Source organism: Sander lucioperca, chromosome 5, assembly GCF_008315115.2.
Source record: "Sander lucioperca isolate FBNREF2018 chromosome 5, SLUC_FBN_1.2, whole genome shotgun sequence".
NCBI lineage: Eukaryota > Metazoa > Chordata > Actinopteri > Perciformes > Percidae > Sander > Sander lucioperca.
The window spans coordinates 26,452,621-26,476,429 of NC_050177.1; the positions used below are offsets into that span (position 1 = coordinate 26,452,621).

At 38.9% G+C, this 23,809-nt stretch overlaps 1 protein-coding gene across 1 annotated transcript in view; it reads left to right on the plus strand.

Moving 5' to 3' along the window:
• Nucleotides 1–21,376, plus strand: part of gucy1a2 (guanylate cyclase 1, soluble, alpha 2) — a 46,496-nt gene extending 25,120 nt beyond the window's left edge. Inside the window, exons 5-9 of the mRNA XM_031297244.2 lie at nucleotides 7,395–7,607; nucleotides 8,898–9,170; nucleotides 10,740–10,883; nucleotides 18,224–18,378; nucleotides 18,495–21,376. Coding sequence (XP_031153104.2) covers nucleotides 7,395–7,607; nucleotides 8,898–9,170; nucleotides 10,740–10,883; nucleotides 18,224–18,378; nucleotides 18,495–18,714 — 1,005 coding nt within the window. The 3' untranslated portion in view covers nucleotides 18,715–21,376. The remainder of the gene's footprint in view (nucleotides 1–7,394; nucleotides 7,608–8,897; nucleotides 9,171–10,739; nucleotides 10,884–18,223; nucleotides 18,379–18,494) is intronic.
• The last annotated feature ends 2,433 nt before the right edge of the window (nucleotides 21,377–23,809 follow it).

Genomic DNA, 23,809 nt, shown 5'->3' on the forward strand with positions numbered 1-23,809 from the left:
TGTGTAGAGCTAAACCAGTAGTTGTCTAAGCTACAGCTGAGTTTTAGCAGTTGTTGGCAAAATGCCATGTTTTAAATATTCATACACAAACCCTGCTCTTTGCTATGACATTTGTACCCAATGTAATAGGCTAGTTAAAAAGGGGAGATTGAGGACAAAAAAGTTTTGTGAAGGCAAAGGAGTATTTGCTCAAGGAACCATCAAGATGTTTGCAATGTCATACTTGTTATTTAAAAAATGCTTCTATGGCAAGCCATTTTAACATTTCATAGCTAGACTGGATATGTATTGCAGATATCCATAATTCAACTCTTCCTAGACAAAGAGAACAATTCAGATATGCACAATGACATTCTTCCTATCTACAATTGTCATTTCAGATATCCACAACGTCATTCTTACTAGTACAAATTACGTCACATTTCCCATATGTGTATGGGGCTTTCAATTTCAGATATCCACAACGTCATTCTTCCTATCCAGAATGAACAATCCAGATATCTGCAATATAATTATTACTAGTCAAAACTCTAATGTCAGATATCCAAAATGAAACAAACATTCCAGATATCTATATTGTAATTTTGACCATCCAAAATACATTCTGACCAGTAAAAATGTCATTACGGATACCAACAATTCGTATTATGGCTAGTAAAAATGCAATTTCAGATATTTACAAAAACTGCTGTTGTAGGGGTTGCTGAATGAGGTTTGTTTGTTTGTGCATATCTGCACCTGCGTGTCTGAGTACAAAGACAATCTTGACATTAGCACCACCTTTGATCTGTTTCTAGATAAATCACTGCTGCGATGGTTTGTTTGTTCAGGGGAGAGTGCTTTGAAAATGACTGCCCTCTTTGTCTCGGTCTACTCTTAATAAATTTACAAAACAGGGTGAATGAAAATAAAAAGGAGGAAAAAGAGCCATAGAGACAATGAGAAAACACAAGTAATAAACATGACAAAGATATTTTAGTTTGATTGTGGAAACAAAGATAAAGAATAGAATGTCTGTAGAATGCACTTTTCTTTTTTTAATCTACTCTCTCAGATTTACCACTTCAGTTGGATTTAAAGTGATCATGCGGAGAAAAAAAAATGAAATTCCTTTCTACTATGTCACAAAAGTCCTCTTGAGTTATGCTTACTTCAACATTGGTCAATGTTGTCAATGTCGGAGACAACTGAAACAACAACATTGCATTTACAAAGACGATCAGTGTGCACTTTCCCTGTGAGATGTCCACTACTAATGGACATAACTCTCCATGGTCTGTTAGATAGTTAAGAGCATTGGTTGCTAAAGAATCCCTCATTATTAGACGTTGAGGTGGTTTTGGGGTTTTCATCATTAAGCCAGTAGGCTACAAGTTATCGGAGGGACTTTGATTACAGTAATCACAAATCAGGAATGGATAGTCCGTGCACCATCCATTATCAGTAACCTAATAACTCTGCCATTTACAATATATGTTTAAGATATTTAAGATGCTACTCGTCTAACTTAGATTTTTGGAGACTGGAGACTTATTTCTGGAGGACCTTTACTAACATTACATGTGAATAAGAAGCAGTATGAATAGTATTGACTCATGTAGATAAGTCTCTAGCTTTGCTTAGGATCAAGCTTTTTTCTTTGAAAACACAAGCACAGCGCTGAGCATTTCCAGCGACCTTTAAATTCCCTTGAGCTTTCCAACAGCCCGCTGAACAGCGTAAAGCCAAGAAAGTGTGTGTTTGCTGGTTACAAGCCCAAGCTGCTGCAGTCCCACTTTGCTAGAGCGCCTCACTACCGTGCCTGCTAGAGCACAGTCAGCTTTGCTGCGACACTCTGCCGCTGAATGTGCATCCTGTAGCACCTGTCCTGTGGCTAGCATTGTTCCCATTACTGTTGTACTGTACTGCTTAGTTAGTTATTGGGCTGTGCAAACTACATGACCACTTTTCTTGTGTGTGAGAGAAATATATGCATCAAAGCTGTTTGATGCTATTTCTGTTTCACATAAAGTGAACTGGATTTTTAAAATCTGTCTGTTTTTCATGTAGATCCAATTTTCTATTTGGTGCAGACAGATTATGTCACTGTATTCTGACTAAAGGGTTTCATTTAAATGTGCCCAGTTGCATTTAAACATTGTCAGTTTTTATTTTATTTCCATTACTTGCATAGATACTGCAATAGGATACCTGCTTATTTCACAATACTATGTATAAAGTACATTTGTTTGTAATAAGACATCTTCATTTTAAAGCATCAACTGACTTTCATCTAAAACGGCAAGGTACAAGCACATCCCGTGCAAATGTGTGTTGTTTTTGTAATGTAGTGTTTTTCTAGCTGTGTGTTAGTGTGTGCGTTTGTTTGACTGTGAGAGTGGGATGTAAGAGTACAGCACAATATAGCCAGGGTCTGACAAGATAAGAGCATTGTGTGTGTGTGTGTGTGTGTGTGTGTGTGTGTGTGTGTGTGTGTGTGTGTGTGTGTGTGTGTGTGTGTGTGTGTGCGTGCGTGCGTGTGTGCGTGCGTGCGTGCGTGCGTGTGTGCGTGCGTGTGCGCGTGTGTGGGTGTGCGTGTATGCGTGTGTGTGTGTGTGTGTGTGTGTGTGTGTGTGTGTGTGAGAGAGAGAGAGAGATATAGAGATAGAGAGAGTGGGATGAGAGAGGCTGACTCATTTACTCTTTGCTGCTCAGTGCTTGTTCATGCAAATAAGAGTGTGTTGACATGCCAGAGTCTGCTCACAAAGGACAATCCATTAGCTGTCCATTCCACCTCCTGCTATATCCTTCTTTCCATCTTTCTCTCTCGTACCTCAAATCCAGTCTGCTCGTTCTCCTTGTGTCTCTCTCCTATCTCCCTCTCCCATTCTCTTTCGGCCTCTATTTCCACCTCTTGCCCTTTCAGCTGTTTTTTCTCCTTTCCCCTTCCTTCTCTTCTTTTCAACTACCTTCAGCTCTTTCTTGCCTATGGCGATAGCAATCTGAATCCGTACATTTAGATGACATTTAGAATGTAGAATGTGAACATCACAGTGTGTGCTGCTCAGGCCTTTGCGATTATAAGACATAACAACATTTACATAAACCTGTGCAGTATAATACAAACCTCCATCATCCATGAACACAAAATACACAAATATGCACACAGTGACTAGGAGTCAGGTGGCAGAAAGGAAATTCTCAATGGCAAGTCAAAAAGCTTTGGGACAGCAATCAATAATAGTTTGGTTTGATCTGAATAATATTTTTACTGGTTCTCAAATTTAGGTGAAAAAATACTTGCCATATTAGAAAGCATGTAAGAACAAGCTGTTCTTCACAGAACAATCTGTATAAAAAAAGGAAAATGGAAAAGATCATAATTTCAAAAAGGAAAAAAAAAGTTTGGCCTTTGATTCCTGACAATTACATTTTTTTAGCCTAGGTTGGAAAAAGTATGTTGCCTGCTAATGGCAATTATTGAAATAGCTAAATGCTGATCGCTTCAGCACCTTATTGTGTGTATTACACATATATGTGTGTGACTATAGTTGATTATAGCATTTGCTATAGCATTTGCTTATATGTGCATCTCGTGGTTATGCACAGGAAAAAGTTAGTCACACTTTGTAAAATGATGTCAAAGGGGAGAGATAATTCCGCTTAAAATTTATCTTTTAAAGGAACAAAAACCCAGAGTAGATTACTAGTTCATCCATTTGCTGATGATTTTAACCAGGCTACCCAAAACATTAATATTATAAGGTTTTTTCATGGTTTCAGCTCCGTAAAATCCGAGTTACTGGCGCAGAACTACCTTGAAAAAAATGTTATCTCCGTGTGGCGACAATGCAGTGACCTTGGACAAGGGCTCAGTGTAAATGTGTAACAACCTGCTACAAAGAAGAATCACTACTACATACTGACTAGGACACAACATACTGGCCTTTTCTTACCATTTTTCATGGGTTTTATCTGCTTTAATAATAATACATTTTACATGCCTTCTCTGCTTTCTGCCTCCCTAAAGTTCAATTGTGCCTTCTTGTTGTACTCTTGCTTCTTTGTGACTGTTTTTATTGAGTTAGTCATTGTGCCTTCATCTTTCTTTTCTGTTTTTCTTTCCTTCTATCCTTCCAGCTAAAAATAGCTGCTATTATTCCTCATAGTTTTTTCTTTTTCGTTTAGCCTTCCCACCTTATTTTCTTTGTCTCCCATCTCTCCTCACATTCCCCCTCTTTCTGTGTTGCTTTTTTTCCTAACCACCAGTTTTGTTTTACAGTTTTCAGCGGTGATCCAGAATGAAACTGAATTTAGGGGACTGTTTTTCTGCTTGGGGTGGAGATGTGTTAATATTTTTAAATTTGTTTAAAATCTGCAGAAAAATCTGCGGAATTTTGCATCCGCACATTCTGTCTGGTCCTGCTAACCACTATGTTCATTTTGCCCTTCCATTCTCCTTCGTTCACTCACCTCCTCTATGTCTGTTCTGTGATGACAGAGATGCAGGCAGAAGGAGAGGAGAGTGCTGAGTTAAACAGAGACGCACAACTAGGCCAACACAAGTGCCTCCAGGGATGTGTGTATGTGTGTGTGTGTGTGTGTGTTCGTGTGTGTGTGTTCATGTATGTTTGGATCTGTGCATCAGTGTGTGTGAGAGTTTACAGCAGAGTAAGACAGAAAATGAGAGTGACAGAGAAATATAGACAGACACTGAGAGTAAGGTGGTGAGACCCTGGTATAATTATACCTACTGGACATGATTAAAAAAGCAACAACAGTTGTTAGATGGAAATTTCAACCTTCATTGTGTAACAGGAAAATACAATGAAACAGTTACAGAAAAACAAAATAGCACAACAGTAAAAAAAAACTGTGAACATTAATGGCAATCTTGAAGTCCTGGAGGATGGCGTGATGGAGTTGCTGGTCCTGATGCTGCGATGCAGGGCAACCAACATTTACGGTATTAGTGTGCACAGGACACTGACTTAGTCTAGACTTCATAGTGACTTAGCTTGAACTTGGGGGATTTTTAAGGTTTACCTAAATAGGCATTATTCTAGCTGGTGCTTGTGAAGTAAAAGTGCACCTAGCCATTTATCATATGAATGTTAAGTTGCAAGGCCCAGTTGCACAATCTGCATTGCTGGTCATATTGCTTGTAGCAAACTGGCTTGTAACAAATTATTACCCTACCAATCTTTTTTTTCCACGTCATTTTCTCCTTTGTAACAGGAATGTTATTTTTGCAGTCTTCGCTGTCATTCTTATCATTAGTAATAACATTATACTCATCAAAATAATTGCTGAGATCTCTGAAAGTGGTGAAAAGGTGAAATTATTGCCCTGTTTTACTATTGTAGCAATATTGCTGTATTCCCAATGCTCAGGAATTACCTTGGGTTAATTGCTTTCAGAAATTATGACCAAAACTATTCAAAATATATCAAATCATTTTTTTCTGTGGGAGATCCATTTGTAATTCGAGCTTTTGAGTTGGTGTACTCACCTGACTGTTTCTTTAACTCCCATGACACCATGAATGCTGCTGTATTGGTGTGGCAGCGTGTGCAGATGTTAGGCATATGGTAGGCAAAGGTGTGTGTGTGTGTGTGTTCTGAGTCAGTCAATCAGTAGTTCATACTAACTAGATCACACCAAGTTGTGTTTCAAGGGATGGGTGTATCTGGTACTTGGACCCTGTGGGTTGTAGGCTGCATATGTGCATATATGTTTGCATGTGTGTTTATATGTATGTATGTATGTCAGTATTTTTGAGAAACAGACAATCAGAAGCACTGTGTGTGTGTGTGTGTGTGTGTGTGTCTGTGTGTGTGTGTGTGTGTGTGTGTGTGTGTGTGTGTGTGTGTGTGTGGATGTAGACTGCATGTATTATGCAGATCTAGGAGAGCCTTGTGCTATAAATAAAACAGGGCTGCAGTGTGCTCACTGGCGGAATAATCTATCTGACACTATGGAGAAAGAGAGAGAAAAGTAATTGAAGAGACAGAGAGTAGAGCAAAGAGAGAGACAGGCAAGAATAAAAGACAGGTGAAGATGGAGAGAAAGAGAAACTAAAGAAAAGGAAGGACGGAGCAGGGGCAAGGACTAGCAGGAATATATAGCAGGAGAAAGAGAAATCATGCCCAGGAAAGAAAGAGAAGCGTGGCTTATCCACAGGGCTTCTAGATGCAGTTAACACTGTGTAACAGCTAAGAGTCATATTTAAAAGGGCAGCATGTCTTTCCTCGACATCTCCTTGGGAAATCATGCCCGTTTCGATCTCTCTCTTCTACAGTATATCTGCAAGAAATAAGAGGAGGTCTGTTTTGTATGTATTCCTCACACCTGTGTTAAGGACATTCAGCAGAACCTGCACATATTTGTCATCATGTTTAATTGCTTGTGAGCAAAATGTCAAGAAGCTAGTGAAACCAATTCTTATTCATATTTTGCAAACAATGTTGGCAATAATTCAGCAAGTGTTGGTAGATCTGCAGCCTTGCTATTGTTCATTCAAAATGACCACGTCTTTCGACAGAAATAGTCATATTTAACTGACAAGCTTGCTTCTTGATTTGTCTTATAACTTCTCAAATCTTGTTGGTGTGTGGGTCAAACGAGTGGCATTATGATGATGACAGGATTGTCTCCTTAATAACTAGGTAGGTCACCAGTTTTACAGGCTCTTACCATATAGGCCAGCATGCATTATACATTAGACCCTTTCAACTAAATCACAGTAGTCTGCTGTTGCTGTTATTATAATCTCTGTTGTATCTACAATATTATGTGTGTGTGTGTGTGTGTGTGTGTGTGTGTGTGTGTGTGTGTGTGTGTGTGTGTGTGCCTGCATACACGTGTGCATGAGTCCATGTGTTGGCATGAAAGCATAGAAAGGGATGCTCTGTTCATGATGTTCATTATTTTTATGCTTGTTAATGCATTTCCAAAGCTAAAGTCGTTGGCACAACATGACCTTAAGATGTTTCCATAGACCTGCAATGAAGATGGAGAGTGGAAAAATAAATACATATTTAATTAGAGATTTATTCAAGAGGTCAAGTTTCTGTCAGTCAGCATCAAAAAGCAAAAGTGTCATTCTTGAATCACCCTTTTACATCGACGTTTATGTAGAGAGACATTATAGAAGAGGCAGTTATGAATCACACAGTGAATCATTATTTGTCTGTTAATGTTCTATGTTGGAGCACATTGGTTCGAGAAAAGCAAGTATCAGGTGGACATGACATCCATACAAGAAACTAATAACGAACATACTGTCTAAATCTTACAATCTGTCTTCCATCCCCCCTCAACTTTGTGAATACCTATGAAAAACTAAAACTTAACAAAAGGCCTTACTTTCTTAATTCAAATTTTCTTTCCCATTTGATTGCTCTGCCTGCTAGGTCATGGAGTTAAAAGGTCAGATGATCCATGTGCCCGAGTCCTGCTCCCTAATGTTTCTGGGTTCGCCACGTGTTGATAAGTTGGAGGAGCTGATGGGCAGGGGCCTTTACCTGTCAGATATCCCCATTCATGATGCCACACGGGATGTTATCCTGGTGGGGGAGCAGGCCAAAGCCCAGGATGGCCTGAAGAAGAGAATGGACAAACTTAAGGTAGAATGGTTTATTGGGTGTGGGTATATTCCTATTTACAGTGAATGAAAACTGAGGAAAGTTTATTGGACCAGTTTGCCATAGAGAAAAATCAGGCTCATCAGTAGCCAGTCAGATGTTTTGCTTCTTTGTGGCTTCTTGTTGGAAGTCAATTACGTGAACATAACATATTCCACCTGCTGTATGATTAAGCTGTTTAAATTTACAGTAAGCTGATCAAAAGCACTAGCTTGTGTTATAGCTTGTGTCAGGTAGTACTGGTAAAATTATTTCTTGTAAGTTTAAGGGGCTTTAATTGCCACTAAGCCTTACCATCTACTAATAGGCCACACCATACACTAAATGCGGTTTCCAACAACAGGAAAGGATGCAGGCCTTACTTGAACCCCAGTGAGCTCTACCTGCTTTTGCCATGTGGTTGGGGGCAAGCCCCGTATCCCATTCTTGTTATGCCAACCGTGCATTGAGCTAGGCATTGGTTAAGTTACTTAAGGTTAACAGTAGAGCAGAAAGAAGCTAAACCAAAATACTTTAAGGATGAAGGTTATCATTTATCATAAATTGTCCATTTCGGTCTCAACAAAAAAGGTTACGCTATCAGCAGCACACCGTTCTTATTTCTTCCTTCTCTACACTCTCTATGGAGCCTGCCCTCTGACGGGCTATTATTAGGTAGGCCATCTTGACCATTGGTAATCAATTAAAATGACAAACTGTGACCATGATTACAAATGACAAGTTAAAATACACACACATTTACAGTATGTTTCCTCTGTCTCCTCCATCATGTTAGTTGCCAGACCACTCACTGAAGGGAACATGTTAAATCCAATGTATTGGCTTCACTGACTGATTCATGGCTGGAAGAACGTGGCTCCTGGGACTTGCTCTTATAATTTTCTCTTTCAAAGTACCCTTGAGCAAGTCACTGGGTCTTGACCCAATCCTATGCATCTGCTCACTGCAACACTCTCTCACTGCAACTACTCCCCCAGGCCACTGTTATAAATAGCTATATCTTAGTTGACTTGCTCCCTTTGAACAATGGTATAGCACTACATCAGACAGATTTGGCATTAAGAAGCTCGCCCACAGACACACAATTACGCATATGTAGATTCAAACAATCCAAAAAAAATCAAATTAATACACAAATTAATTTACGTGCACCAGCAGTTTTAATTTGATGCAGTACTCCCACATCTAGTCATCGTTGTCATCAGTGCCTTCATCAAAGCAAAGCACACAGAACAAAACCTCCTAATCTCCTTCCCTTCTCTCCTCTCCCAGGCCACATTAGAGCGGACTCACCAGGCACTGGAGGAAGAAAAGAGGAGAACAGTTGATCTCCTTTATTCCATATTTCCAGGTGATGTGGCACAGAAACTGTGGCAGGGTCAGCCAGTGCCCGCTCGCAAATTTGATGATGTGACCATGCTGTTCTCAGACATTGTGGGTTTTACTGCTGTGTGTGCCCAGTGTACACCTATGCAAGTCATCTCCATGCTGAACGAGCTGTACACACGCTTCGACTACCAGTGTGGCATTCTGGATGTTTATAAGGTCAGTAGACAGAAAGATAAACACATCTTCTTTATGTGATGTAATAATACCTGTTGGGGGACTGAATATATTTGTGTGTGTGTGTGTGTGTGTGTGTGTACTCGACATGTGTATGCGCTATCATGAATAGGTGTGCTTGTGTTGTGGAAAAAGTAACTGATTAATGGCCAGTCTGTGGGAGCTTAACAAAGATGTGTCAATATTGCCCATCTGACAGGGTGCTTTGGGCCTAGTTACAGTCTCAATTGCAGTCTGCCATCTTTCCCTCTTTTCATCCTTACTTCTATCATCAGATCAGTATCTCTTTTTATTTTTAACTCTTTCCACCATTACTTCTCTCCATCATAACCATTACCATAATCTTTCTTCTATCTAATTAGCTCAGTCCCTGTGACAACAACATATACATGTCACTTTCCCATAAAACATGCTTTTCCTCTGTTATCTCTCAGAAAAGTCATGTATCAGATGCCTGGAGAAAGGGAAGAAGAGATACAGAGAGGAAGGCAGAGAGACTGAGTTTATGTAAGACGGTCTATGTGTATAGCAGTTGGAGAGTGAGTGTGTATGTGTAACAGAGAAAGCAGGAACAGGAGGAGATTGAGGTACGCATATGTTGCCATTGTCATGGTTACTGTCAAAATGATTTAGCTGGTGACAGGCCTAAATGAGAGCAGTTTGTCTGCTAGTTTTTCCCCCTCCTCTTTCTCCTCTTGTGCCATCAATTTTTTTTTCTTTATAAAGACTGTGTCAACTGTCATGACACCTAACTCACTCCTTCAACTGGAAATATGGCAATACATCGCTGAAAGTTGCAATACTTGTTTGCTTTATTAACATGCTTAATTTGAATTTGAATTTGCCTCTAGAAAGACTTGCTATTACTGCAAATGTCTGGCATAGTAAGCCCAAACATGGACTAGGAATGACTTGACTTCATGGCTTAAAACTCTTATCTTATCTGTGTATGCAGCAGTTGTTAAGGATTTCGAATGAGCTCATTTCACCTTTTACTATCATACATTAAGAGATAACCTTTTCAGAATTAAACTTCCCTTAGTGTTATAGCCAACAAATAAGGATTGGCAAAGCTATATCAAAATTCAGGCAGAATTTTCAATATTTTTGCCCTGTCAACTGTGTTTCAACAAAGATGTTTGAAAGGAAAAAATAATAAATACAAGAAAATCTCTTTCGGTGGCGACAAATTTGGGTAAGTTGCCAAAATGAATTGCTTACTGTATGTGGGAAACACTGCACTGTTGCCTACAAGATCAAGTGGGATGGTATCTCATTGGCAATACAAACAAGCCACAGATAATTTGTCATGAATTTCAGCTGTTAACAATAGCACTGGATTGATCCAAGCATCTTTACATACCAACCATTAACATTTCACACCCATCGAAGCAGACCGGGTTTCTGGTGGTTGATGTTGGATGGTGATGTCATGTGGCTGTTAGCCCGGCAGTTAGCTGGGTGGCTGCGCATATACAGTACTTGAGCATATACTCACAGCCACACTTATTCATTTCAGTTTCTGCCCCTCCTCCTCCATTTCTCATACAGATCGAGACAATAGGCGATGCCTACTGTGTGGCAGGAGGTCTTCACAAGAAGGTTGATAGTCATGCAAAGCCAATTGCACACATGGCTCTGAAGATGATGGAACTTTCCGAGGAAGTGCTGACACCTGATGAGAAACCTATCAAGGTGAGTTTTTTATTTTTTTTGGAACACCACTCAGCTGCTAGCACACGGAAACTAGCTTAATTAGCTTAAATTGTTGCTATTTTATTCATCTGTGCATTCATTATATTTACTATTCTGCTAACATTGTAGCGTCCCTAATAACCATGAAGCACACATACAATCACCTGCTAAGCTGAATCACACAGATCCTGACATAGTTACTATATGATGGTTTAAACACAGTACTGTAATACATGGCCTTTGTTGTATGATGTAGCGCCACTGCTCATTTTTCCTGAAGCTTAATAAGCCTAATATATTTCTGTAGAAAAACGTAACAACTTCTTCTGATGCCTCTACATTAAAACACTTTAGGACCCCTGTAGTTCATGTGCACCATTCAGTGAGCTGTCAATGCACTGTGACAATGCATTTTAAGAGATTAACAGTGGCTTGTAACATTTTTATAAGCAATCTTGTACTGACAGAAATGCATAATTTTAAGCAACATGTCCAACTGATGAATACAATTTTGACCAGGTTATTAAGATTTACTTGGCATATTATTAGCCAACTGTGAAATACTTAGTATACTTAGAAGTAAGTGAATTAGCCAGTATTGCCATTACCACTTCCTGCTGAGGACAATTTTCTTTAATCTTTGCCTTTAGACAGTAGTGTGATATTGGAATTGAAAGATTGTGCATCTGTGTGCCTGTGTCTGTTTCTGCCTGTATCTAAATGTATCTAAATCATTTTGCTGGTTCTGAATATATTTGTGTTGGTATTTCCACATTATTGACTATTTCAGAATGCACACTGATAGTCAAGGTTACAGCACTACAGACCGTGTCATGTGCAGTTTCATGATGATAACAGAATACATTATTGATTGTATGGATTGTGTTGTGATTGACCTAATTTCTTATACTTTGATGTTGGAGATATGGATGGATGGATGGATAATATAGGTATAAGAGATCTGAATTGACAGATGGATGAATGATATTTAAAAGAATGGATTAACTATGAAAATCGATTTTCATTTTCATAAAGAGAGACAATTATTGAGAAATTACTTACTTTATAAAAACGTTATTATTGTGCTATTAGCTTTGTGTTACTTGGGGTGGTCGTTTCATGTGCTCCCAGAAATGCCATCAACATGTTTTTTTTAATTCCTTTTATTTACCAGTTAAGTTTTTGGCATGTGATGTTTTGTTCTATTTATGTACAACACGCTTCTGAGTGTAGTGTGTGTGTGTGTGTGTTGTTTTTCAACTAGTCTGGATCTATGACAGTACATTTCCAGGATAGTTGCCTCCAGATGTTCCACCAGATGTCCCTCTCCTTCCGTTCTCTGTGTTGCCGTTCTCAAACTCCGTTCCCTTGGGGAAACAACAACAAACTGCGAGCTAGCAAGCTACACGCTGAAAATTTGGAAGAAAATTTGGATCATGCAACAAGGAAGACCTGCTTGGTTCTTTCGGGCAATGATTGTTAAGATTTACAAATAATATTTTTACGGCATTTACTATCTAACTAGGATGTTTTGGGACCTATTGGCGGGAATTGCTGTGAACAAAATACACACAGCGATACACTAGTAAGAGCAAATTACTTTTATATGTATCCAGCTAATTTAAGCTCACGTTACTGTATTGTGTGAACAATTAACTTCAGTTAATATTATATGTGGGGTTTTTTTTTCCGGAGTGCAAATGATTCACCGAAACAAGTTTCTTCAGGAGACATTAGGCTCGTTCGAGATGAACTGCGCCTCACCTGTAAAGTAGACGAGAGCAGGCGGGAGCAGCTGGCGGCGGTGACAAAAATCTGCTGTCAAGTCGGACAGTTTCCAGCCGATTCCAGCAGCCTTCAGGCTGAACAGGAAGTGACAGAAACACTGTGGTCCGATTCCGATTTAATAAAATGTTATCAGACCCATATATTAGCTTGTACACAGTCTCCAGTTGTTATGACAGAGTAGCTCTCAAAATGCTCTACATGCGATCTGTTGCTGATTTTAATTAACAACACACTGTAGATGATCCGTAATCTGAACAGATTTAGTCTCTCTGACTTCTAAACATGACTATCAGCCACACAACATGTGTTCTGTACAGAATAAGCCTTTAAATCAGACAAATAGCAGTTTAAATCCCTCCAATTCAAAATCAATAAAAAGTTGATATAAAACATCATCATGTTGAGTCGATTCTGAACCAATCAGCTGTTAGATCAGCTGAGAGGTCAGCGTTTCCCAGCATGCACTGGTTCCGCCTGGGTCTTGCAGTCGGTGGAGAGCAACTGCGGCGCCTGGCTCTAAAAACTGCGGCCGCCTTGATCTCGTGAGGTTATCGTTGCCCACGTGTGCGTGACGTCAGAGCAAGTCGGGATCAAGTCGGACACAAATCTAACCGGCATGCATTGGGCGGCGATCGCCGGTGATCGATTCTGCGCAGATCTGGCTCATCTCGAACGAGCCTATTTTGCATAGCCACCGTCGCTGGACCGGAGCATCCGCCCAAGATGATTGTGATTGGTTTAAAGAAATGCAAACAACCCAGAGCATTTTTTTCTTGTATCCTGGAATGTATCTGTGGTAGAGCCAGACGTTACGCCACAATGCTGTGGAGATAGGTCAATATGAGACTAGTTTTCAACTGTCTACATTTTTTTACTCTTGTCTATCTCTCCCTATCACTCTCTGGTCTTCTCTCTGCATCACACATTCCATTATCTCAATTCTGTCCTCTTTTCCTTTCTTTCCCCCTCCTTCTCTATTTAATATTTTTTTCAATATGTGCTATGATTCGTTGACACAACCGAATAAAGGTTGCTTAATTGACATTTTTTTCAAATGGGTTACTATTTTCTTCAATTTATGCTATGTGTTGTGCATAAAATTGCTGTACTTTACCCTATCCCTGAACAGTATAATAAGTTCCTTTTGGCTTGCTTTTTACCCTCATGATTTAATTTAGTTTTGCATGTTGGCTATGGGACATTTAAAACAGTTATATTGTTTGAGGAAAAGTGTGTGTGCATGTGTCCCATGTATCAACTGCAGGAAAATGGCACACACTGTGAAAAAATAAGTTTTTAAGGTGTGCGCTTTTCATCACATTAACTGCAGCTGTTGCTGTTGCTGTGAGTGTTGATCCAGGGTTATATACAATTGCTCAGAATTATTGATAAGACAAGATTAACATAAAATCCATGACATGTGTCCATGTGGAACTGTATTCAACATTATTTCATGTACTAATGGAGTTAGAGAAAGGCAAGCTGCTCTTTTGCAGAATAAAAGATGAATATATTAAGTAAGGAGCGAAGGGAAGAGGCTGAGGGAATTGAGTTTAAACCTCTCATGTTAATTCAGTAGAATGAAAAAGGAACACAGGCTATGATTTAGTTATGTCTATCCTCAGTCCAGTCTCTGTCAAGGTCAACCATTACCCTTACGCTGCCTTTGGTAGCTTTGCGGGCCTGGGTGCTAACTTGCAATGTCATAAATATGAGTTAAAGTCAGTACCTACAGTAAGTTGTATTTTATTTCTGGTTTGGCACAGGTAATCAGTGAAACAACCCACAAATGAAGCATAGCAATGGAGAAAGACATTTAGAACAATGTTATTGTTGTCATGGTCTATCTTTCATTTTAATGTATTCATCATATTACATGATAATGCTGGTGATAATGTATATTTTTCTTTCTTGTGAACAACTCGCATGACTATTTACTTCTGTCTGAGTAATATTTGCTAAAAATCATCTTCATCTCCAATATTTACGCATGTTTTACCAAGTCTCTGGTCATGCAACTGTTTAGAAAGATGCCAAGTTTTTTTAGGTCAGGTAGGATCTATATCTGTTGATCCAGTGTGTTAGGTTGCTGCTCCATGGCTGCAGCACGCTGTGTTTGTGTGTCATATCAGGCAACCCGGACGGGGTGTCAAAATGGGCAGTGGACACACAGGCCAAATCAAAATCAGATGTTCCGGACCAGAATGGAAATTTCAAAGGAGAACATACTGGCTTTAGCATTGTTGTCAGAGAAAGTATTTCAATTTAGCATTTTCCTTAATATCTGATAACATATGGTAATTTTACCCCCCCCCCCCAGCTCTCAGCCAACTACAGATGTATTATCTCATGCGGCTCACTCTCATAGGTAGCTGACCCGCAGTCAGGCTTCACAGCATCTCAACTGACAACATGTTCACTTATGTTTCACTCAACATTACTAATTTGGACTGGACTAATGTCTCTGAACAGTGACACTCTTAACATTTAAACATTTCATTAACAGTTAAACACACTCCGTTAGGTTTTGGGCTGACTGCCACAGACATGGTAGGTAATACTGTAAGTATTGAGACAATGACTAACATAACATCGACAATTAGAAAAGTATAGAATAGTGGTAGCCTTATCCTTGTAACATTGCAACTCCAGTTAAAATTATTGACCCTATTTTTTATCTGTTTTAGTTGTTTTTTTTTGCCATCGAGTGCATTTGGTTTTAAAGTTGTTTAAAAATACACATAGAGAATGACACTGATCGGAACAAAACGTGTAGCTAAAGGAACAGCTAAGACAGATATCTTCTGAATAACAGAGAGGATACTGTTCTGTGTACTGCTGTGCTCCTAACATTGTCCATTTGTCTCAAAATAGAAAGCCCTTGCCAAGCATTTTTGGCCCGCTCTCTTGCTCTTCCACTTTCTCTCTCTGTCTTTCCTCTTCCCCTCTTTGTCGTTCCCTCACGCTCTCCTCTGCAGCCTCTTTCTAACTAATTCCTTTCATTTTCCTCTTTAAATTATTACTTTAATTTCCTCTCAGTTTTTATTCTTATTCTGCTTTTCTATATTTTGCGCGTTCTGTTATGTTCTCCTCTTTCTTTCCCCTCATCACTTCATGTTGGTGTAAACGAGAATTATAGAGATATTCAACACTTCAGCATGATAAATGCTGTTCAGTGAGTGCACTCAACTCCAGCCAATGTTGCACTGTTATGCAAACTAGCATGAGAGCTGTGAGAGAGAACTGAGAGAAAATGTTTAGTGAGAGAGAAATGGAGAGTGTGATCCAGGGACACAGATAACAATATACAAGAGGAGTGAGATGTCAAGAGAGAAACACATAAAAAAAACAAATGTTGTAAGTTGTTTTCATCTGTATTACGGTTTGAATTTCAGGCCTATAGCATGAACCTTTTGCATCTGGGTGGGTGGGTGAATGCTTGTGGATATTAGGGATGTAGTGATATCTTATCAATGCTAATATATACCTAACAACAGCAGTATCTGAATATTTCAAATTCAGATTGTTTTAGCACCAAAAGTGTGTGTGTGTGTGTGTGTGTGTGTGTGTGTGTGTGTGTGTGTGTGTGTGTGTGTGTGTGTGTGTGTGTGTGTGTGTGTGTGTGTGTGTTATGGTTTGTTTATAGCAGCTAAAGTACACTCAGTTGCCAGTTTATCTTAAACTAATTCAGTCTAATGTTAACAGTCTTGCAATCATGAAGGTTATAATGTTACATTTTTGTCCACTTCACGCCAATGAGGATAGGCTAAATAACAATACCACCTTTCTGTATAATGCAATACACTTGAGCAACACCACAAACTACATTCTCCAAAATTATCATAAAGTTGAATCAACACCTCTCTATATATTATAATCTTCATGAATGTTGGATTAATTGCAGGACTGTTGTTTTTGACTGGATTAGTTTTAACTAGATGTACACACAACTTAATGTATATGAAACAACATTGACTCTATAACAACTCCGTCTCTATCTCCATTGCTGTATTCTTCTGACAGCTTGGCCAGAAGCTACAATGTGATTGGTCGTCTGCGCCATTTGCTCATTGGCTCACTGGCTCACTCAGGGGCCATGTACTGTGGATGCTGACTCATAGCGAAAAGGAGGGGAAGAGTGTTTGATTCTTACTGTGTCTGTGTTTTGAGACTAAGAAATAAAGAGGAGGCGCTGGATGCAGATTTGTTTGTGTGTCTGTGAGTGGTTGTCTGTTGTAGACAGACAGACAAGTACATGGCCATCTGTAAGCAGTTTAGCTGAAAAATAGGTCACACTAGTCCACCTACCAGCCCTTTCTCACTTTCTGTCTGGCTTTCTGTCTCGCATTCTTTAATTCTCCTCCTGTTCTGACAAGGTTCTGCCATCTAATCGTTCTCTCTCTCTCTCTCTCTCTCTCTCTCTCTCTCTCCATTGTCTTTCTTTCTGTCTTTCTGTCTGTATGTGCTCTTTCTACCTCACTACCTCCATTGCCTGTTGTTGCCATGACTACCTTGAAGTGTGCTGGCATGCACACAGTGGCGTTTGATACCTAGGTGATGAGATGCCCAAGTAGATCATTAGAAATCTACTGGGTTCCACTGGCCTTTGTATGTGTGTGTGTGTGTGTGTGTGTGTGTGTGTGTGTGTGTGTGTGTGTATGTGTGTGTGTTTGTTTGTTTGTTTGATGACTTGTTCCCAAATGGAGGAAATCAATAGTTGGTTGAGTGGCCATGCACTGGTATGGTCAAATTGGATTGATGGCCAGATAGCTTTCACTCTGCCTCCAGCCATTTAAAGATTCATACTTCAGCCAGATTATAATAAGGGCACCATGTTGCTCCCCTATATCCGTTACGAAGAGAAGATGGAGGCAATTATTTATTTGATTCATTTTCCTCTCTCACTCTTGCTATTTTAAGATTTTCATCAAATCTGCTGCCTGCCACAGGATATCAGATTAGATAATAACAGCTACACTAATATGGAAGTATTGCTACAGTACAGTGCAATTTCCATTCAGCGGATCAATGAGCACACAGCAGTTCTGGTTCAAAACAACATGGCCTTTGTGCTGCTGCAGGATAGGTGGCACAAAAATTAATGGGATCAGATCAGCAGGGAGATCTTAAATTTATGAACCAGGTATGTTACATGTTAGCCATTTTAGATGCCAGGTGCCAATGTGTTTTCTCATAGTTTTACAGATCTTCAAAGCCAGACATCAGTCACAGTGAGATCAGAGTAGGACTGCATATAACAAGCAGAATCAGGGAAAGGGACATGAGCTGAAAATACAAGGAATTTTAACTAATGATCCTACTGAAATTTCTTCCATATTTAACAAATACTTTATTGATTCAGTGCAGAGTTTGACACACATTTCATGCCAAGTGCATGTGAGTTGTCAAGGAATGTACATGACACACAATTTAAACTGTTTGTCCTTTAAAAACTCTGCTTGTTTTGTTGTTCTAATCCCTCTCCCCTTCTACCTCTTTTTTTCTTCTCTGTGATCTTTTCCCACCACCTACTTTCTCCATTTCTCTCTTAGCTAAGGATTGGTATCCACACAGGTTCGGTGCTGGCAGGTGTTGTTGGGGTTAAAATGCCACGCTATTGCCTGTTTGGGAACAATGTGACACTGGCCAGCAAGTTTGAATCGGGGAGCCATCCGAGGTGTATCAATGTTAGCCCCACAACTTACCAGTAAGTAATACCGCACATACACGAACATAAACGTGATCTTGTTTTTAACCATGTCGCCATGACAATACATGCTTTTCAATGGTACGTCAAGAAAGCTCCTCTCTTCTTCTCAACAGGTTGCTGAAAGATGACCGCTCTTTCTCATTTGTCCCTCGCTCACGACTGGAGCTCCCAGAGAATTTTCCTAAAGAGATCACAGGGACATGTTACTTCCTGGAGGCGGGGACATCTCACAGCCATGCCTCATTGACCAGCTCTCGCTCCGCTCCCCCGGCCTCTATGAGGAAAGTCTCCTACAGCATTGGGACCATGTTTCTAAGAGAAACAAGTTTGTAGGTCCTATACAAAGACTACCCAGATATTCATTATGTGAGAGGCTGGATTTGAACCCGTGGAACAAGAGGGAAACAGATCACACAGATCTTTGGATATGCAAATGCATTCTATGGAAACTTGGATTCAGACCTGTGGGATGGCCTATATGAATGAAATTTTAAAAATGCTCTCATTATAGGTGTAAAAGAACAACATGCCCTCAACTACCCTGAGCAAGGAAGATATGGTTCAAAAGACTTGAAAAACAGCAACTGTGCGAGTCTCACATGGACCCTTCCCCAAGGAAGTGTACTGATGGGGTCAATTAGCAGAGAAACCTTAATATAAAATGTAGTAATCTAGCTGGATTCCTCAGCTCTATACCTGGTTTCTAGTTCTCTCCAGTTGTCTTCTCTCCCAAGTGTTACCCTGGCGTGGGGCTAGAGGCAACAATGCTTGGAGAAAACCTGGAGAAAGACCATTTACGTGACGAGTGTTGCACTCATTAGCAATTGAATTGCGCTAACAGAACAAATCCACTTTCCATTGCAAAAGTGGATGCAAAGGAATTACGTTGTATGAACTTTTAGAAGATAGCAACATTGTCGTAAATGTTTGCTGTGCATCGTGGCCTCTTGTAGACCACGACTGAAGAACTATACAACTCCCCTTCCAACTGTCCCTAACTCATGTCAGGCTTTACCAAACATACTTCTAACATCTGATGCTCGTTACATCCATCAGACAACCTAGGACCAGTTGGTCGGTGCGGGCACAAACAAGGAGATACAGTAGGTTTAAAAAGGGGTGAATAAAGGAAAAATGCCAAAAACGCTAGTACTAAGCTGATCTTAGAGCCTTTTCTGCTTCTAGCCCACAGTAAACTATAACCAAGGACAATCCAGCCATTACATTACAGGTAATCTGTTTAGGACTGAAAATTATTCCCAGCTCAGTGCCTTTTTGCTGCTCAAATCAGGACAAATACAAGATGTGTTAATTTTAAATATTTGAAAAGATGAAAACACAAGGGGCACTTAATTTATCTTGTGTTTCTACTGGTTTTAAAACATTTTTTTGACATGTCTGTCATTAGCTACACTAGAGAGTGACAGATTTGAATGAGGAAATGACACGTGCCAAAGTTTATTAGCAGAATTTGGACCCATGGTGTTGCAAGTCACGACAGGCGCCTTATCCCACCGAACCACCAGGAATCCCGACTAGTCGTGTCTTTCATTTTGAGACGGTCATGAGTGGCAGGCGAGATAAATCAAGCACTTCTCAAATAGTTCAAATATGTTAAATTCTATTTATCTGTTTTTTTTGTCCAGATCAATCAATAATACACACAATATAGTACTAATAATATAGTACTTTACTAACTTGTACACAAAGTCACAGTATGCATGCTTGACACAGTTCACATTTACATACATAATATTTTGTAATTGCATTGTTTTGTTACGTGGATATACAATTATACACTAGCCCCATGCAAAGGTTTCAAATTCAAGTCTACTAGTTTGCTGGTAACTTACTCAGTGGAAATCTCAGGCCTTCCAAACACTTTAGTGTAGCTCAGTGACCCAGACATGGGAAAATAAAGAGAATCTTCATAAACTGTCATCATAAAGTGGGAAGTGAAGGGTTGAAGTTGGATAGTCTTTGAATATATTTCAAACCTTGGCAAATTTGGACATTAACTTAACGTAACTCACGTTACATTGCTGCCATTTCTCTTTTTGGTTGTCAACATCACATAGATCTGTCACCAGTGAAGTACAAATCATACATCAAGTTTATATCAGTTTAAATAGCTGGCTGTTGGCCCAGAGAGAAAAAAACAACTTTTTGTAGGAGGCATTAGTTTCCATGAAATATTATTTGTTATGTTGTTTTTATCATTAAATGAAGTACACAGAGATTTGTCAGCATCACATTCTAATTTTAATTTATTATATTATTGATGACAAAGAAAAGTTCTGAAATAATCTAGGTTGTTTAGATTTGAATAAGTAGTACTCCCTGTGCGTGCTTACCTTCTTGGTGTAAAGAAGGTAAAGGTTTTTTTTTCTCAATTGTACAATGTGGCTTGAGTTAATAACTAAACTAAGAATACATTTTAATTCACTTTTCACTGGAAAGGAAATAGCATGTTGCAATTTTACATCTTGCCAAATGACATAGTGGTTGCTGAACCTCTAAAAGATCAAATAAAATGTGCCAATTAAATCCTGAGACACCACCAGCACAGGCTAATCTTACTAAAATAAAGAATTCAGTTCCTGCTGTCTGCTGTGTACGTGCAGTTGTGAAAGGTCAGGCCGAGCACATTTTGACAACACTTTGTCAACTCACTGGCCTTAGGCGGGGATTGAACAGAAACACATGCTGGCTATAATATGTAAAACACAGCTTTTAAGAAAACATCAGAAGGGTAATTTACTTGGGACAAAAAAACGAATGCCCATCTGGCCGAAACTTTCACCCACTAAAGGGCATTGTGCCCTCGAAACTGACATTAACTCTATAACAAAGCAATGTGCTATACATTAAGAAAGGATGGGAGGTGGGGGAAATGGATAAGTCGAAAAGATTTCCTTTCGACCTGCCAGTGTTTGAATCAGAGTTTACAAGTGCTTGAAAACTTTGGTAATAGGTCATTATTGTCATAAATAATTCTAACAACTGACATCAGAGGCCTGACATCAGTATTATCAGAAAGCTTGAAACGCTTACCCATTTACAGCATGTTCTGTAAAGGTCTTGATACATTTTGGCAATGATAAAAAAAATAGATATTTTAGAGAATGTTTCCATCCCAGAGTCTTATCCATACTTACTGTAAACAAAAATAACTATTACCTTTTTTTTAAATAAATTGTTTCCTGTTGCTTTAAATATAGGCTACTATGCAGTATATAATTAATAATGGACAAGACAACAATACCACCTAAAGATAAATCGAATCAATCAAAGACTTAGGAACATCATTTTTAGCAAACAATATATATATATATATATATATATATATATATATATATCAGGAATTGTAACACGATAAAAACATGTGTATTAACTCAGAATTAGGTGCCATTGTTTAGTGGATCAAGTGGCAACTCAAAAGGTAAATTAGTGGCAACAAAGCCAAAACAGTTCCTGAGACCAAAAGGTCTTCTATACAAGTCATGTTTTCTGTGAGAACCAGAGTCTGCAGAACTTACAGTACCTGGGACATACATCCTATATATTTACACATCAGGGGTTCAAAGGATTTGCCCTTTTCTCTTTATAGTAATGTTGACATGCCTGCCTAACAAAAGTCCAATAAGTTCAATATAATTGCCATATACACTAGAGAATGGTTCATGTTTTAAAAGAGCCAGAGCGGAGTTTCCCATGTCTTTAAGGCCTGGGATAGTAGATACTGCTTAGCCTTATGTTTGCCCTGATGATACAGTTAAGTATAATATTATTATTTCAGATGCCACATGGACCACTTTATAGAAAACAGCAGTTTTCAGAGAGGAACCTAAAGTGTCTTTATCTCTATTTTAATTTAATCAAAAATCCCATATGGACAAATGAACAAGCAGTCCCTTGTGCACAAGCTTATTATAGGTCAAACCAGGAACACAGGACAAGTAGCAATGTGATGTTACTCTTGGAAGAATATGTATAGCAACACAGCCTCATAGGGTACAATATCCACAGAATACACTCCAGTCCAGGAACCAAGTAGATATAATTAGATACATATAATTAAAAAATGATGAGGAAGTGTCAATTAATGATGGTCAATTATGACTACAATACAATGTTAATGATGATAGACATGGTTGTTAGTTTATAGCTGACTAGCTGCTATTGCAATCCCAGAGTACTGTGTTGGACCCTACATAAAAGTATGCAGGTGCAATATGTTAAAGCCACAATGAGGAAAGATATGTGCATGGACACTACTATCACATTGTATCCAGTGATAAAAAAAACTGAATTTCCTTAGGGTCCTTGTAAGGTTAGTGTATTTGACAGTTGTGTCATTGAGCCTGGGGTAATTTTTCCCAAGGACAGGCTTTCACATATAGAGACGCATAAGCACTCTCTCTACAATGCCTACATGCATTAATGTTTACTTAATAAATATATTGTAGCACAAATGTAGTGCAGGTGTCATTTACATTTAACTTAAGCAGCGCCTGAATTCTGCATCTAGGCTAAATTAAGGACATTACACTAGCGTTACACCCATGCAACTTGTGTCTAACGCTCATGTCTCCAAGTCTGTAAATTCTCAGCATAATATTAAAGGTTTGGTCCGATCTTACATGTCTTACTGTTGTGATGCCGAGGGGCTGCAGTTACTGGTTCTCTACAGTGTTGTCACTAACGGACCATTACACTGCAGTGCATATTGTAGGTCACTTACTCATACACAGGCATACATCACAGTTACAGTTTTAATACAAATGAGCTGTACTGCATAAGCTTTGTCTAACAATGAACATGAATAAATGTCATTAGTCTGAGGTAAAAGTGGGACGGTCAAGTCAAAGTCAAATACATCCATAACTCCAGCAATTGTTGTGTGTCTGCTTGCCAAACAATATAAGAACATATTGAGTTTGCAAATGTACAAACATAATAATTTGTTAATAAAGGTATTTTGTACCTGTAACAAATCTGTACAATTTAGATCTATTTAATATATAAAACTGAAAAATGGAAATTGTAATAAAATTATATAGCAGATTTGTTTTGGTATAATTTATAAAATGATTTGACATTATCACAATTTTCACTGCTTTGTTGTCCGTTTTCTATTTCAGATACTTTATGTCAGTATATGTGCCATCTGAAGCTAGGCTGGCCACTGTCCCACAAAACCTCCCCACCCTCAAGTAGTGTTTTTTTTTCTTTTAGGAATTTAGAAAAAAATGTAGATTTTTCCATTGACACTATTTTATTTATTTCATTCTACATCACATGTTGAATGGTTTTCTTAAATGATGGATTTTTTAAACATTTTCTTCAACTGACTGAGCATGACACTGTCCTTTTTATTGAAGAATAAAGTTGCTTAACATATGTTTTTTGCAGGACATTGTTGTAA